Source organism: Haliotis rufescens, unplaced genomic scaffold (genome assembly GCF_023055435.1).
Source record: "Haliotis rufescens isolate VD_foot unplaced genomic scaffold, xgHalRufe1.0.p SCAF_5, whole genome shotgun sequence".
In the NCBI taxonomy this organism is placed as follows: domain Eukaryota; kingdom Metazoa; phylum Mollusca; class Gastropoda; order Lepetellida; family Haliotidae; genus Haliotis; species Haliotis rufescens.
The window spans coordinates 12,918,862-12,937,695 of record NW_025964223.1 but is presented as its reverse complement, the minus strand read 5'-3'; the positions used below and the strand labels follow the sequence as shown (position 1 = coordinate 12,937,695).

The following is an 18,834-nucleotide window of genomic DNA, read 5'->3' as shown; positions in this document are numbered from 1 at the left end:
ACACACACACACACACACACACACTTTACTTTACTCTTCATTCATACCAGGTAGTACCAGGTTTTATTATAGGTTTTGTAATAAAACTTGTTGAGCATTTATTCGCTAGTGCTATATGTAATGTTTATTACGTTTGTTATGTTTCTATTTATTTGTATAAACGTGTGTATACATATTTGTATCAATAAGCTGAGACCTTGTGATGATGTTACCCGAATTCCTTCAGGGTGATAGTGTTATATCTTTATGTTTAAATGAATGTATAGTTCTCGTTCCTATAGCAATGCAATATTGCAGACGCGACGTTGAACTCTACTCACTCACTCACAATGAGGGCATATTCTACCCCAGAATTCCCCCGGAGTATGTGTCCAGAAGGTACACTCATATTATTCCACGTGAAACCATGTCAGACCATATTGCACGGAACAAAATGAAACAGTTATACGAACAAATGCATCCTAAAATTATAACAAAGTCAGTGTTTAAATTCAGGATTATAGCTCTAAAACAATGGAGACAGAAAGCAGAAGTGTTGGCGCAACCAAGCAGGAAATCAATAGGGCGATGACAGTGACAGGATATTTCGGGATAGCGGTGGCGTTGTCGACAATTAATCAGTAGACATCTTGAGGTTCCGGTAGTTTTTTATCACGATACAAAAACGAGTTCATGGTCTGATGTTGTTCTTAACCAATTAAGATAATCTTCAACTTTAGGAGAGGAGAGCGCGGTTAGCAGCCGATCGAGTCGAACCCCGATTGCTTTAAGTTCCCCACTCTGTGACGAGCCTGGCCGGTCTGGTCCTGTCGTGTATTGATAGATGGACTGAGAGTAAGTAAAACTAATGTGAGTGTAAAACTGGTGTTGCGTTTCTTTATTATGCGAGTATGAAGGCTGATGGTGACAATTCGGAGTAAGCGTCGATAGACCAATCACTCCTTGACATAGATGACCCCATGCTGACCAGGGGAGCTGCAAAGTCATGACTTAACTGACCATGACGACAAGGAACGACAATACGTTCAGGTACCTGTAGCCTGAGTAGGGTCCCACTCGACGCCCTAAAGCAGTTATGTGAGTGTGAGTGAGTGAGTTAATGCTTTACGTCACATCGGCAATATTTCAGCCACATCGTGACGATAAAGCAGTTATGACAAAACCGAACACACAATATTTCTTATTTACGTTTTATTCTTGAATTCTTGAGAAAAAAGGTCAACAACAGAACAGATTTCGTGAACAGTTTACCAAAGACGATGATGGACGTGATGAAGGTTGATCATCCCTATGACATATAATGATATATCTGAGTTAAATAATAATCGTTGATATTCTGATGCTACTACTGATACCTAAATCTATTCCAGAGCCACTTCCTCGGATCAAAGGTGTCATCCCTCAGCTCCGTTGTAAAACGACAATCCGTGGTTTCCTTGTCCAGTTCCTCCAACGCCATGTTCGACACAGCCAGCCTCTTTCCCACGTCTGAGCCTCGTTGTAGTGGATTTGGACAAAGGATTGGGTTCACGCTGTGTCGGTCGGCGTACTTCTCCCGATCTTTTTTCAGCAAGTTCTTAAGCAACAGCGGGTATTTATAGGTGTAGAACTTCAGAGTCTTAAACGGACAATCATCGATAATCAGTGGCTGTAAATCTAAACGGGTCGCAAACGCTTGGAATTCTTCGTCCTTTTCTTCCAAAGGTCGGGTCCCGAGCGTGGTTGGTCGTCTTAGTAACGAAGCGTGCAAAGGTGAAGCCGGAAGTCGTGGTAAACCGAGTGGTGCAGTTGTCTCCCTTGTGAAGGGTGACTTCCTGTCCGGTGACGAAGAGCTCGACGCTACTTTCGCCGTGAGTGTAGGTAAGTGTTCTGGAATTGTAGGACTTGTGAATGGGTACTCAGCATTGGCCAAATGATGAATCTTTTTCGAGAGCTGGTATACTTTGGGCAGCCTTGGACTCTTCTTGGCGTACACGATGGAGTTCTTCTGAAAGGCTCGCTCAATCTTATGTTTCTCCTCCCGCCCTGAAAATATGAGTAATAAAGGAAACGGTTCAATGATATATTGTTTTTCATCATCTTATGTCATCCTTTGTTAAAACATTTTACAAATCTATATTACTGTCGTGAACAGATTCGTCTGTTGTATATACATCTCCCGAGCTTTTCTTTCAAAATTCATTTTTAGACTTAACAAGGGCATTTTTATGTGATTGTTTTCAGCTCTATATGAAAGCTATATTTATGAACAGCTCCCCGATACAGTTGTAAGACAAATGTTCATGAATTTGTCTGTTTATTTGTTGTTTAATGCGAAATCGCTAATATTTATTCCAGCTACATAACGTCGGTCTGTAAATACTCGAATTTGGACCCAACAATTCAGTGAGTGACATCATGGACCTCGATCTATACAACTGAGACATGATGCATGAACCAAGTCAGCATCAACTAGAACCATCCGATCCCGTTTGTCGCCTCTCACGACAAGCATGAGTTGCTGAAGACCGATTCAGAACAGCAGGCTGGCACTGAAGTACATCTCCCTTAATATAAGAACCTCTGGGGTCACGATTTGCACCTGGTAAAACATATGTATGACTATATGCACTTTAAACTTAAAAATCTCCTTTTTCAATACACTTAACCCTTCCCCTACACTGTCAGTGTTCCCTGTAATAATATTACTGAACAGAACAGCTACTAGCCAGTCAGTTTAACACATGCAACACTTCCTATAACACCGCTCATCTTCAGTTATGAAACACTTAGAGTTAGGGGGTTAAAGTGGTTAAAGCGTTCGCTCGACACGTCGAAGACCCGGGTTCGATTCCCGACATGGGTACAATGTGTGAAGCCAATTTCTGGTGTCCCCCGCCATGATATTGCTGGAATATTGCTTAAAGCGGCGTAAAACCATACTCACTCACTCACTCACTCACTCACTCACTCACTTTAAGTTAGGAAGACAGGGTCATTATCATACACTGTTCTGCTGAATATTAATTAAAGCGACAAAACACAAGAGATATCTGCTGAAATCAGAGCCCATTGTACGATACCGATTTCATCATACTCGGTATAAGAATGGATTGTGATCATACCAGATGTTCTCGGAAATGTGAGCGTATCCTGCCCCACCAGTGTCACATGTCATGAACACACGCAAAGGCAAGTCAGTTGCTACATATGAGTTACGTTTCAGTAGCGGATAAACGGAATCTTACGAGCTTTCCATGGGCACGCCAGAAACCTATGATTGTGGGTTCGAATCCCAGTTCGCCCCGATTATGTTTCTAGGTTTGTCAGCACAATACCCGTGCTCGTGGGTTTAACCGAAGTGGTAAACGTCTGAGACCTGCAACACTTCGGGCTCCCACATCAAGCTGACACGCCGTGATATAACTGGAATACAGCGTTAAACCCAACTCACACTCTCAATCTGTTAACGTGGCTGCACATTTATAATAAACGAGGTGATTAATTGACGCATTAGATTCAAATGTTTTTAAAGTTAATCAAGCGAATGAAAATACGTGTTGCACTTCGATTATTACACTTAACTACGTTTATAACGAACACGCTTATAACCAACTGACCGATAAACGAACATATTTTTAGTTCCGGTCATTTGTTGTATATATGCTGTATATATGCTTATAACGAACTACGTATATAGGCCCATGTCATTCCTGGAAACGAACTAAAATTAGTGGTCCCTTTGAGTTCGTTATAACCGTAGTTTACTGTTTATGATAAAGATACTTTAGCCTAGAGTTATATCATATCGTAAATTTATATATGTGTATAAGATTAAGTACTATTCTCGCTAAAGGCTCGCATAGTACAATTCTTTATATTAAATGTATCACTATATTATATTTATTGTGGGGAACGAAATTTATAAGATCGTCTTACAAGACCTGAGTGAGAGAGGTGTATTTTATGTGCGCTTAAAGACGTTGGACACAATAAGTGAAACCCACTACAACGCTCTGAGATGTAACATGAAGAGAGAGTAAAGTACACTTTTACCGAATAAAAACCCAATAATCCCTTTCCATGCTATATTTTGTTGTAGGTGGCACCCACGTATAGTAGGGTAGGCCTCAAATGACATGATTTAACATCACTATAAAATAAATTGCTTTAGCTGACTCCTTGAAACACATTAACCTCATAGTGTAATTAAACTTACTTTGTAGTATTTATTGCTATTTAAGTTTGTTTACTACATACAAGTATGATGAAAAAAGGACAAAAAATAGAAACAATCGAGGGAAAATAGCAACATATTTAATGTGGCTTGGGTATCAAAGGAACAAGTACTCATGTAAATAGTTATTGAGAGGTTCAAAACCCACTACAGAGTCACCATTTTCACGCATAATGTACAATATCCACCAAGCAACAAAAATTTAGGAATATATCTGTAGGTCTCGACGCAAAATATTGAGTATTTGCATGCCCAAAGAAAGCTTGGGGTGTCAATCCTGATACCAGGAAAGGGAGATAACTCATTATCTAAATATTATCAATCACATATTATGCTTGTCATTGAGTATTGTTTAGATATAGCACAAGAGGCAGGTTTGGTGTTCTACAATGTTTTCTGTTCATCCATTAATAGCAGTTAATTAATCATAAATAGCTATGCAAAACAGAAAGAAAGAATATTTTAGAAATTCAGGGAGGGGAATAAAATGTGTCAAGTTAATAAAATAATGTGTAGGAACTCTACAAACTGTTTTCCCACTGAATCTGAAAATTCAGAGATGCATTGGAACAGTTATTTTTTATTACTTATCGGCTCATGATTGGGAATGATAGCAAAGGTATATGTTGCTGGTTTTCCACAATCATACACGGACATGTCATTGCTTCTACCACCAATTATGTAGAAGACAGGGCGCGTTAAGGGAGGTAATTCGTCACGGTAAACTCGCGTGCAACGGTGTGAACTGAGGTGCGCACGAACTATTGTCTCCATCGGCTTTAAGGCGGTACTTTTATTGACTATTTATTTGCATTTGCAGTTTAATCAAGGCTTTTAACACCGATCTAATTGCCAAAACACAACGAGTGAGACAAAAGTTAGTGTTACATATCAGTGGAAACAGGTTTTGGGAAATATATATTTAAGCGAAACGAGCAAATGCATTAATCACTAAACATAAGTTTCCACCTTGGTAGCATTTATTTGAAGAAGTGAGTGAGTGAGTGGGGTTTAACGCCGCATTTAACAGTATTCCAGTCAGTATGTCACGTGATTACGTTGTCAATCGAGCGGAGACATACAGAATTCTTCAATGTCTAAAAATAAAATTAAAAATCATAAGTGAAAACCGAGAGCGACATCGATCCAGGCTGAGAAGCCAGACAGATCATGTATATGTCGGGTATATGTCTCCACACTGTCGTGTATATATTGTGCTTAGGGAAATCCAACCGCGCCGCCTAAAGCGGTAATCCACGTCATCAGCAACCGTAGTATGACTCAAACACACACCCAAAATTCACAGAACGTTAATATCAATCCATTGTCAGCATCATTCGGGTCTGGACTTCTCCCCAACGCTAACTTTTGTTTCAAGTGAATGACAACGCGGAGAGTCGTGACGTCATTCGTCCCAAACATTCCATTTAGAGTGACATCCCTTGGTTTTACAAACGGTAGAAAATGGCGGCTACGGCAATGATATAGTTCGCTTTAAATATTTAAGGTCTGGTGTTTAATGTATTGTTTTGTTATGATTTATGTATCTGTCAATATAAGGACTGAAGTTGTATTTGTTGACGTTCATCAGCTCATGAAGACGGTGCCTCAACTGAGGGAAACGTTATTGTTAATATAATCTCCAAAGAAAGTGGGGGACATTCGGAAATAACTAAACACAAAATTGTAAGAGATATTAGTTTCTAGTAATAGTTGTTTGATAATAATGAACCATTTGGGAACGCATTTCAACCTGTAGTGGAGTATGACAGTAGATGTTATGACTGGACGATAGGGGTAAGATGCGAAATTTCAAAGTTGACTTTTTGGATCAGTAGTGCATAATACCGCTACAATTTATTAAACATTCATTCACTCGATGAGGCATACTGCGTATAAGTCTCCCAGTGGCGACTTGAGACAGCCTGCCCCGCTCCTATTGCAGCACCTGGCCAAGTTCAACCAACGTGGTCGTCGGTCGTTTCTTTGTCTTTTGTTATTTAACACCGCGCTCAGCAATATTCATGCTATATGACGGAGGTCTGTAAATAATCGAGTCTGGACAAGACAATCCCTTGATTGAGATCATGAGCATTGATCCACCTATTGGGATACGATGACATGCATCAACCAAGTCAGCAAGCCGGCCCCTCCCATCCCGTTAGCCGCCTCTTACAACAAGCAAACTCGCCTTTTACGACAAGCATGGGTTGCTGGAGACCTATTCCTCCCCGGATCTTCACGGGTTGGCCGTCGGTCGTCTCCCTATCATGTCCTAGGCGTGTTCAATGCCATACAGTGGCATGGCCATGGCATACAGTGGATGTTGTGCAGCTGATGGTGAGCTTTAGTGATCGTGCATGGAAGGCATGGCTGTTGTCGTCCTGAAAGACGAAACGTCAACCCACACGCCTTGCAAACGGGACATCAAAGGATTAGTATGTTGTCCCGATGATAGTGTCCAATGATCCTTCCTTGCACAATATGGAGTGCAGTTCGCTCAGTCATAATGTTGCCACCCCACACCCTAACCGATCCACAGCCAAATCTCTCATGTGGTCTTAGGTTGACATTGACTTGACGTCCATTACAAGGTCTCCAGACACGCCTCTGAAGTGAATAAGGACTCGATCCTGTATTCCTGTTAACCTGGGACCCCCTGAACGGGTTCGACCCTCAATATTTTGGGTGTGTTGCTTATCACAGACTGAAGCATTGAACGTATTGGCCGCTGCACGCGAACTTCTGAAAGACCCCCAGCGACCCGTTAGAATAGGTCTTCAGCAACCCATGCTTGCCGGAAGAGGCGACTAACGGGATCGGGTGGTCAGGCTCGCTGACTTGGCTGATGCATGTCATCGTATCCCAATCCCATGATATCAATCACTGGATTGTCTGGTCCAAACTCGATTATTTACAGACCGCCGTCATACAGCTGGAATACTGCTAAGTGCGGCGTCAAACAACAAACAAACAAACAAACCAGACCCCCAGCATGTCAATAGCTCGTACAAAGACCGCAAGTTGCAGACGCCGCATCGCTAGTTCGTAAACAAACAATGAAGGAAATCAGGTACATCACACCATCATGATCAGCAGAATCAATATGACTGGCAAGGTCCACAGTGATTAATCGACCTTCCTTCGAAGTATCAAAATCAGGAATGACACCCTACGCCATTCGTCACCACTGTCCCCTTTCCGTAACCTGCAAGAAGACTCGTCCCCCTATCGATGAATGTTATGTGCGAAAATACGACAAACCAATCAGAGTGCGCGTACGATTTCAAGTTCTTCGTCAAAGACTCCCTCAGAAATCATTTTTGATTTTAGATATGTCTTGCATCTAAAAATATACCCAAGACACAGTTAGATGTGTTCAATCATACTGTATAATTCCGCATGTCCAGATGTGCTTAAGATTGCATCTGAAATATATATAATATATGGGGAAATATATGTGAACCAGTACGCAAAAACTTGACAATTGTTTTAGGTACATTGTATCCCCGTTTGCGCTAAGACGGTACGCGGTCGCAAAAATGGCCATGAGAGGGGCACGAGTCGCTATTCGGCTTGTCCCGGAATAACACGAGTTGGTCACGAATGACCCTACGCGTGTGGGGCGCTACTGTGTGAGGCACGTGCAAACTATAGGATGTGTTTCGGTGTTATGTTACACAGACATATACGTTCCTGCATAGGATGTTTGTCGTTAACACTTATCTTTGTTCTAATGCCTAGTTCTAACATTTATATTTCATGATCCACTACTTTTTAAGGGTATATTATCGTAATCCTCATCACAAAAAGTATTTACACTTGAATCACTCTTAATTACATGTGAGTTAACCATTTTGGTAGATTTAATTGAAATTGATAAAATTGTACAAATCTTTAACTATTAGGCGCCAGTATTCGCTTACAGTTTTCGATTATAGTGGTGGCAGAATCCTATGATTGTGGGTCCTGATTTGGCAGCACCATTCCGTGCACATTGGTCTAAGACCTGCATTAGTTTCTGCTGACCTTTGACATAAAACTGATTCGCGGCGATATGATTGAAATATTGTTCAAAAAGCCGTTAAACAAAACTCAATCATTCACTTGGGATAACTACAGTATTTAACCCCAACACAACCACGTACAGAAGGTGATAACAAAATACAAACTAATAATTATTTATCAATTATGTGACTGCCGTACTGACATCAGCCGCGGCTACATTTGACAGTATTAAAATAACTTCCAACCCATTAATTCGTGTACTAATGCGTTATTAAATATGTAGCGTGTAAATAAATAAGGAATTTTTATGATAATAACTAATAAAGAAGGCATAGGAAATATATATTAGACGAATTAATTCACGTTCGAAATCTGACTTGTAAAATTAAATTATTCAAAGAGAAAAGGGTTAAAACTCACTATTTTCAACGCCTTTGCCGAAAACCGAACTTTCGTACACTCCTTGCCAGATTTTCAAATCGTGAACAGAGCCATTTCCAAGTCGGTCCATACGTAAGAGCTTCAACAAGTAATGCAGACAGCGTGACGCCATAGACAGGTGACGTCACAGTATCATGACGCTACAATCACTACATCAGCAAGTTTTGCAGTGGAAACAACAACAGCTAGTTCATGTTAACTGTTTAAATTCACTCTCAACAGGATTTTGCCACGTTGTATATTTCAGTTGTCAGTTTCAGTCAGGGTCGATATGTACACCTGTCAAGTTACATGGTCGCGTGAGCAACTCGTTATCAAGCTCAACACTCTACGGTCTGATGACGTACATACAATAAAAAACTAATTTTAATGCAAGATGAGTTTTATCAAAGACTGTTTGTTATCTATGTGTCAAGTCCATAGCAGTGTCTGATATTAAGATTAATATTGATATTATTAATCATTATATATTAAATTTAGCTCGTTTCATAGCTGAACACGAAAAGTAATATTTACCGGCGATAAACTGATAATAGCAAAACTGCCTATTTTGTAAAACGTGCCATTTATGAATTCATATTCTTTATTTTGATGATTTAAATCTTGACTAAATTGACAAGAAAACTTTTTTAACCTTGGACAGTGTGTGTAAAGCATGGTCGTGAGGGGGTTTCGACAGCGACAGCTATACTATTCCAAAAAAGAAACGCATAGGTGTTTCTGAATTTTAAAAATTCCTCTGATCAAAGAATATGTCAACTGAATCGATAAAATATGTTATAAATCTGATAATAGGAGACTTCTATGCAAATCTGTATTTTAAAAAAACGCAAAACGTTGTGTTTGATAAGACGTTTTACAAATTTCTGAAAACACATCACCAAAACGAAACTAAACTCCTTTTGCACGTGCAAATTGGGCCATGAGTTGCATGCTGTATCTGTCTATAAAATGCCATGTCACATTCGAAATGTGAAATCGGTTTTGAAGAGTTTCACGACGGAATCATTATGTCACGTCTAGACGCTGCGACTCGCAATATCGCCATTGGAAGACTGGGGGCTGGTGAGTCGCAATCTTCGGTTGCAAGACGTCTAAATGTAAGCCAGAGTGCGATTTCTCGACTCGCAACACGCTACAACCTTACGGGTACCACAAACGACCGTCCGAAGACCTCGAGTCACCACAGCAGCTCAGGATCGCTACATCCGGGTCTTCCATTTACGTGATCGTACTGTTACAGCTGAGAGCACAGCGGCCAGGGTGCCTGGACTTCGAAGAATATCGGGGCAAACAGTACGGAACAGACTGAGAGAGGTTGGACTGAGAGCCCGGAGACCCTACTTCGGGAGCGTGTTACGACGTCAGCATCGCGTCCAACGTCTCCGCTGGTGCAATAACATGTCGGCCTGGAACTTACGAAACTGAAGGCGCATATGGTTCAGCGATGAATCTAGGTTTTTTCTACAGAGACGGGATGGACGAAACAAAGTTTACAGACGGGTCCATGAACGTTATGCTCCTAACTGTGTACGTCAAGTGGACAGATTCGGTGGAGGAAGTGTCATGATGTGGGCGGCGATATCCTACAACAACCGTACTAATCTTATCCATGTCCAAGGAAACCTGACGGCTGTGCGCTATAGGGACACTATTCTTCAGCAACACCTTCTCCCAGTCATTGACGTCCGACGGGAGTTATTCCAGCAAGACAACGCCAGGCCACATACAGCACGTGTCACCATGGAGTATCTGGCAAATAACAACATTCCTGTGCTCTCCTGGCCATCTCGTTCCCCGGATCTCAACCCCATAGAACATCTTTGGGATGAACTTGATCGGCGTCTACGTCAGCGTGTACGTCAACCTCAAACTCTTCAGGAGTTAGCTACATTTCTTCAGCAGGAGTGGAGGAGAATTCCTCAACCAGTTATACAGCGTCTGATCCAGTCCATGACGAGGCGGGTCCGAACTGTTATTGGTACACGTGGTGGACATAAAAGGTACTGACACTTCAGTGGACGCTGAACAAATTCATGACTGTTTAGCCTGTGGTGATCAATATTTTGGTATACACACGTGGTTCTGCCATGTGCACGTCAAATTTCATGCTTCTGAGTATGTTTGTTGAATAGTTATACACGTTTGAATTAAACCTTTGTCTCTTCAGATTTCTGCCTTATGCGTTTCTTTTTTGGAATAGTATATCTTAATTTTCCTATAAATAGCTCCACGAGTGTGGTAAACAAGAGGACGCTGGTCAAGAGGGCGCGTTGTCCGATTGGACAATTCCCACAGCCGAATCAGTCAGAAGAGAGACCGAGACCTATGTTATCGGGTGTACCATGAACAAGGACATTATCAGCAGTGAGTTGAAAGTTTTAATAAGTTCTTTAGTGCTACACTTATGGTTCTTATTATTTTAAATATATGTAGTGAAAGCTGTAACTAAAATAACACGATATTGGAATATATTATTCTGATAAAGTAATACTTTCAGATACAATTTCTTTCGACTATTGCATGAAAATATTTTGAAGTTGTATCATTGGGTACTTTTTAACTGACTCACCGGTAGATGCGGGGGGAAACCTGTATAAGCGTGTATGTGTGGTGTGGTTTGTTTTAGCCAAGATGACGGACGTTTCCGAGCGAAAACGTATATAACGAACAATGTTTCAAGTTGCCCGACATCCTGATATTTCCTGTATGAGTGTATCTATTTAGGTAAAGTTAATATTGATGTGATGTTCGCGTGAATATTGCGTTGAACGATAATAATAGTGATGCATGGAGATTGCGACGATAAGTACACGACAAGTTATAATATGCTGCTTACTGATTTCTGATATTTTGGTCGTATCAATTTATACTTTGTAGCTTTAAGAAAGTGTGTATAAATATTTCGCTAAGATACTTTAAAAAATAGTCATGTATTTCTTGTCATTCAAGTTCGCAATTTCATCAATAAATATACAATAATTGTGATAAACTTTAGGTACTGTGCAACTCGAACTGTAATGAATCGAAAATACTTTGTTGTCAATGTTAATCAGTGTATCGCTAATATAAAGCGGTGCAGCTTAGAATCACCCTATTTCTCAATCGCCATTACAGGTAGCGAGAACCAATGGCAAGATCTGGCTTCCACCATTACCGGTAGCGAGAACTAGAATCTGATTTAATGAGATTGCGCATTTCTTACAAGCGAAATTGTTTCCGATCAGCGCCACGCCGCTTTTAACTCTGACATCACTGCATTGGAAACTTGTTGCGTGACTTCGCGTCACTGTATGTTTTAGCGGTATCAAAGACAACGAAGTTTAGTGAAGCAACACCTGTATTTATCATATAATGGATAGTGTAGCGCATGCGCCAAACAAATCCTATAAATATGCAAATGAGGTCAATCATAATCAGATTACCGTTATAGACGGTACTTGTCAGAGACTGGATATACATATCATGAATACCATACTTTGACTCGTAAAAATTCCTATTTGTTATTGCTTGACTAGTATATGTCAATAAAGTGTGTTCATTTCTTTCGCGGGGCGGTCGGGTAGCCTAGTGGTTAAAGCGTTCGCTCGTCACGCCGAAGACCCGGGTTCGATTCCCGACATGGGTACAATGTGTGAGGCCCATTTCTGGTGTCCCCCGCCGTAATATTGCTGGAATATTGCTAAAAGCGGCGTAAAACTATACTCACTCACTCACTCACTAATTTCTTTCGCGTTCGAAAGGGCAAGGCCAGTGAAGCCTAAAACGGCGACTCGTCAAACTGTCTACACGTAAAATATAACCGGCAATATACCAAAGTATGAAGCTTATGGGTTTTTAAAAAATTAAATATGTATGTTAAAAGTAGCAAGTAAAACGAAAATTATATTAGAATATAATATTATATTATTGTCGGTATAATACTAGTTTCGAATACAATTTCTTACGATCATTTTATTAAAATACGTTTCAGTTATAATATTGAGAATTTTATAACAGAATCACTGAATCACAGGGAAGTCTGGGAGAGAATGACTGCAATTTCCGCAATGGTTTACGATCCACAAGATAATATTAATCTCCGCACATAAAAAATGCCTAGCATAACAGGAAATGAAACTTAACTCATCATGTCTAGTGATGGTTTATCGCAAAAGTCACAGGTTTGTTATCTCCTGTATTGAGACCTGCATCACTTCGGGCTTTCCTCCAACATTAAGCATGATATAACTGGAATTATGTACAAAGCGGCATTAAAACCCAACTCACTCACTCATTCATTATCAACTGTAGTTACTACGATGTGTTTTTGACAGCGCGCAATCCGCGAACGAGCAAATGTGTGTGTGTGTGTGTGCGTGCGTGCGTGCGTGCGTGCGTGCGTGCCTGTGTTCGTATTTTGGAAAGGGGGGGGGGTAACGTTTTCAAAGTTCTATTTGCTACATGTTACGAATATTTAATCATAATTGACTGTGTCGTCTAGCTTAGGTTGTCAACGAACTACTCAAGCTGATTGTGTTACTGTCTGGCGATCTTTTGTCGGGCTAGCTGGGCATTGATTTTACACACCTTAGCTGTCTCCAAAAATATTATTTTGTGAAAACGATGAAACTAGATCAAGACGTTAACAACGACTGAATTACGTGTAAAATAAGAATGTCGAATTAATTCATAAATGTGAAAAAACAAACATTGCCGAGCAGTTTGATGCGGTGATCCGTTTGGATACGATACTGCTTGAATGACAGAGTGGAGATATTATCTCGTTACCCTGTATCGCCATTGCATCATGTGCCTATGACCCGCAATAAATACTGAATGAATATTGCTAATACGTTCATTTGACTCGAGTATGTTTGTTTAATGTAACTTTTTATGTGTATGTTTCAGGGATTAGACGGGGGTCGGATGGTCCGTTCATCTGGGGCGACCTCACTCACGGTGCTGTTTTGCGTTCCTTCGACGTGTTAAAATCGTGGGTTCAAATCCCTGATTCTCACTGATCATGTTTGTCTGTCAACACCATACCCGTGCTCGTGGGTTTCACTGAAGTGGCCAATGTCTAAGACCCGTGAATATCCGGGGTAGAATAGGTCTTCAGCAACTCATTCTTGCCGTAAAGGGTGACTATGCTTGTCGTAAGAGGGGACTAACGGGATCGGGTGGTCAGGCTCGCTGACTTGGTTGATGCATGTCATTGATCCCAATTGCGTGGATCGATGCTCATGATATCAATCACTGGGTTGTCTGGTCCAGACTCGATTATTTACAGACCGCCGTCATATAGCTGGAATATTGCTGGGTGCAGCGTTAAACAAACAAACAAGACCTGCATCACTTCGTTCTCGGGATTTCCTCTCACAGGCTCACACACTGTGTCAAAAGCGGCGCTGAACCAAACTCACTCACTCACTCTTTCATTCCAAGGATGTTTAAGTAAAACATGGACGCAGCGGCATAGACACTGTGATATATATATACGATATTCGCGTGCTTTGTTTTCGTCCTGCTTTGTTTTCGAGCCCCTAAGAAGTATTCCCGTTAACGTGGCTTATACAAGTCCCAATCCACTAAGACCGCCTCCGTGGTAGAGCGTCCGCCCGGAGAGCGGAAGGTCCAGGGTTCGATCCCGGGCCGCGTCATACAAAAAGACGTTAAAAGATTGTACTTGTTGTTACCCTGTCTGGCGCTCGGCATTAAGGGGCTAAAACAAGGACTGGTCGGCTCCGAGTCAGTATACTGTGTCTGAGTGGGGTATTCATGTTAAACTGCGGCATGGTATCTCAGTGAGCTAGCACTATAAATCGGCATCAGTCCGGACTAGTACAAGCAGCCACACACACACACACATACACGTGCATGCACGTCGCTATATAAGTGCAATAATCTTGGACGCGACGTTAAACCCAATTTCACCTCACCTCACCCAATCCACTAAAATTAAGTCTTACCTTTGAGAACATTTAATTCTGTTAACACTTGGACGGTCAAATGACTATGTCTTGTTAAATTTATAGTGGTAATGCCTCACCGAGCGAGACGAGTCGATCAGGCGCCATCTTGTTAGTGTCACATGATTTAGAGCCCCTCCATTGCAGTCAAGTTAAAACCAGATGCGGAACATGATCAGTCACATGACCTTACTCGCAGGCACTTTACAAACAGCAGCCGATACGTTACCCGTGCATACGATTGTTCTGATGCAGAATTATCATCAGATCGAGTTTAATTAAAATGTGCTTTAGTGAAAAAAATATGTTTTGAAGTATATTATCATTACTTATTGAATATCTCACCTCGTCTACCTTAATTCGAAGCAAAACTTCAGCGACAAGTGGCGAACGCATTGATGTCTTCAATGGGCTTTGAAGCGTCTACCTTGATTATAGGCGTGGTTACGTATTGTTTAGGGGCCCGAAAACATGTGACGCGGGGATATATATATATGGGTTTGGGCGTGGAAGGGTGGGGATATTGATGGTTGTCTGTTGTACCTACATACCTCGTATGTCCATGTACAGTTATTATGTACTTATATTTTGGCCTTTGGCCTATATGAGAAATGAATAAAAAGTCATGATGTACACGAACGTGCGGTGAATGCAAATGTATGTTTGTGTACCTGTTATTAAAACAATAATACATGTAACTCACCTGGCTCAATATAAAGTTGAATATCTCTGGCACTGACAGAACCACTCCCCAGTATGGTCTTCTCTCGGGGGTGGTGACGTGGTTTGGCCGGGGTGGTGGCGTAATGTCCACTCAAAGACGAAGCAGGACTGTCACCCACGGTATGCCCAGCTCGGCGGTCAGAGACATGGATAGGGGAAGGTTGACCACCACATCTACTACCCCCAGACCGGCTGTACAGGTAGGTGTGAGACCTACCCCCGGGCCGAGAGCTGACCCCCAGGCTATGTCTCCCCCGTGGGTCGGGCTGAGGCGTGGGTTAGGGGAGAGCACGCATTCCCTTCGTCTCAACTTCCAACTCAGCTCTGTTACAATCCAGCGCGTCGTGACAAAGAACTACGCAAGTGAATAATTACAGGGGATTGGGAGTGGTACGGCGGGGGGGGGCTGTAGTGAAGGGGGCGAGGTATAAATATACTCTAGCTATATCCTATATCTATATCCCACCCGAGATCCTCATTCAGAGATAGGCTGAAAACAAACGCGCCACACATCAAGCGTTAATCTGGGTCACCGGTACCTTATTGGAAATGTCCTATCAGAAATATGCTGAGGCTAAACCATAAGATATACTCGACGCTTTTCGTGAATCTGTACCTTCGAAGTTTCTTACATCCGATTCCTAAAGATATATAATTGCAACGTCCAGCCTATACTTTCATGACATTCTTTGAAACTGCTTGTATAAGTCAAAAATCCTTACCAATGTACAAAATAAATTGATTCGATTAAATTATTTTTTTAAATGTATGCTTATTTCAGTTATTTATGTTTCAGCCTAAACAATGAGCTACAGTCGTCTACAAGACTTTGTTTATTGTCTGTTCAAAGTTCATTGTTGTTTCAAAACGATTATAATATATAACAACCTGGAGGTGGGTGACAATGGACAATGAGATGGTATTGTAAGTATCAATCAGTCACGCTATATGCAACCGAGGGGTCGTCTCAAAGTTTTAATATGTGATTGTATAGTGTACACGTGTGCGAAAGACTGACAAGAGCATCAGTGACTGAAACAATGTGAGCAAAAGTGTGAATTTTGAAGTTCTCGAAATGGATTGTGTTCCAAAATTGAAAAAAAAAAAAAGTAAGGTGTTAGTCATTTCGACACAAATAAATGAATCGTGTGTGCCCGTTACTATAATCCACGAACCATGTAACCTAAACAAAATTTAAGACAGAAACAAATTTCCTCGGTTTATATTCTGCAAATTTAAAATGATCGATTTTATGGATATATTGCCCTCCATCATTTTATTATACAAATTCAGTGAGCCACGTTCGTCAGTAGAGTACCAATGTCATTAAAACCAAATCCTGTATGACATATCTGCGTTTAGATCTTAGGACACATTCACGAAAGGTCGCGCCAGGTGAATGTTGAGCGAATTTTGAGCCCAATCTAAAAGAAGGCTCGTGGTTTCTTGAACCAATCAGCTGTCAGCTTTGTAAAACGATTCGGTTTCATTTTGTGTAATTATGGTATTTACAAACATGTTAACACACATGCAACACATTTATCCTTCGATGGTACTCCCTATATTGGGAGTCGATGCCACAGCGCTCAGAAACGACAGCAATTATTAAATAGCCACAACAATATGATGGCGTCGCTATAACTTCTTCATCGTTCCGCGCAATTGGATACGAAGCCATGCATCAACCAAGTCAGCGAGTCTGACCACCCGATCCCGTTAGTCGCCTCTTACGACAAGCATAGTCGCCTTTTACGGCAAGTCTCGTATCCGTTTCACATGAAACTTGTTTACAATTAATCGGCTACGAGGAAACCCAATAAAAAGACTGGAACATTTTGAGAAGGCCCCGGCTCGACAATGACAGCAACGGGCGAGTGCTTCCTTTGCACATAATTCTCCTGCAACCCAATACTTCAAAGACGGCCGTCGGTGGTATCAGTGTCCTTGTCAACAGGTTGTAACAACATGACAACACTCATCTACAGCTGTCATTGACACTGTGTTGAGGTCAACGCGGGACGAGATATCGATAGAACGGCCCGCTTTTAGAGCCAGTGGATTTTGTTCTAATTTGAACGTGTTGTGTATCTTGCAAACTGACTTAGGCGGGTATTACCATCGGAAGAATACACACTAAATCAGATCAGTGCATTAATCTCCTCAGCACATAGGCACTGTACTACAATGTCGTACAATGTCGTTCAGTGGTATTCGGGATAGGGCGTTGGATGCAATGAATGTGTGTTGTTGCTGTTTTTTTGTTTAACGCCGCACTCAGCAATATTCCAACTACATGACTGTGGTCTGTAAATAAAAGAGTCTGGACCAAACAATTAAGTGACTGACATCATGAACATCGGTCCATGCAATAGGGATGCTATGACATGCATCAACCAAGTCAGCGAGCCTGACCTCCCGATCCCGTTCAAGGCCGAAGTTAACTTTTTTTGACAGGCGGCTGGCTACGGCAGTGCCGTTAGTCGCCTCTTACGGCAAGCATGGGTTGCAGAAGACCTATTCTACCCCGGATATTCACGGGTCGATGCCATAAGATTTTTATCTAGTACGCGGATGCCAATATTTGAAAGTTGAAATGTATTTATATATTATTTTTTCTTGCAAACAGATCATTAAAATAAATAATACAAATTCGGCTCTAAGCTTTTGAGAACGCACGGTCATGCATTTTACGTAAAAATCCAAGTCTATTATACTTGTACCAACTGTGAAGACTGACTTCTTAAATTCTTTAATTCAATTAATTCAATTCTTCATGTCAAGACAATGTGCCGGATGCCAAAAGATAAGGCTCCAGGTCTGAAAGTCCAGGTGATTTTGAACGTACTTGTATATTTCTGTAATGTAATGGTATTACTTTTTGTTTATGCCAGAAACTAGGCTTCACACATTGTACCCATGTGGGGAATCGAACCCGGGTCTTCGGTGTGACGAGCAAACGCTTTAACCACCAGGCTACCCGACCTCCCCTCATTTATCGTCTATCAGCATTACCAACCTCCCATTATTGTAGGATGCGCAGGTAAAATCATTACGTTAAATGTCATATACTGAATTAATATGTTTAAAAATCTGTGGTCGTGAATACAAAATAACTGGAATTAATATTTAGTTTTGTGGACAATATATCTGTATATATTGATCAAACTTCGAACTATGTATGCAACTAATCACGTGACAAAGTCTAGGATGGATTGATGCCGTATTTTTGCATATTTGGTTAAAAAAAACACATCATAAAGAAAACAGAAAAAAACAACATTACTTGGCAGACATTTATTTCTAAATATATCGACCTTTGGCCGAGTGCAACACCAGTGCAATGCATTCACCACAGGGAGGGTTTAGAGTTGTGAGTGAGTATGGTTTTATGCCGCTTTTAGCAACATTCCAGTATATACCATATCAAGACAGGTGTCACCAGAAATGGGCTTCACACATTGTACCCATGTTGGTCACTGGTGTTATTGTGTAGTG

General features: G+C 41.2%; 1 protein-coding gene across 1 annotated transcript; it reads right to left on the bottom strand.

Annotated features, from left to right (window-relative positions):
- Window positions 1-1,176: 1,176 nt before the first annotated feature.
- Window positions 1,177-15,614, bottom strand: LOC124138237 (the record flags this gene model as incomplete). Its single annotated transcript, XM_046504790.2, has 2 exons — window positions 1,177-2,025; window positions 15,320-15,614. Coding segments are annotated over 2 exons (975 nt in total), but the record flags the coding sequence as incomplete, so codon positions are not given.
- Window positions 15,615-18,834: the final 3,220 nt, after the last annotated feature.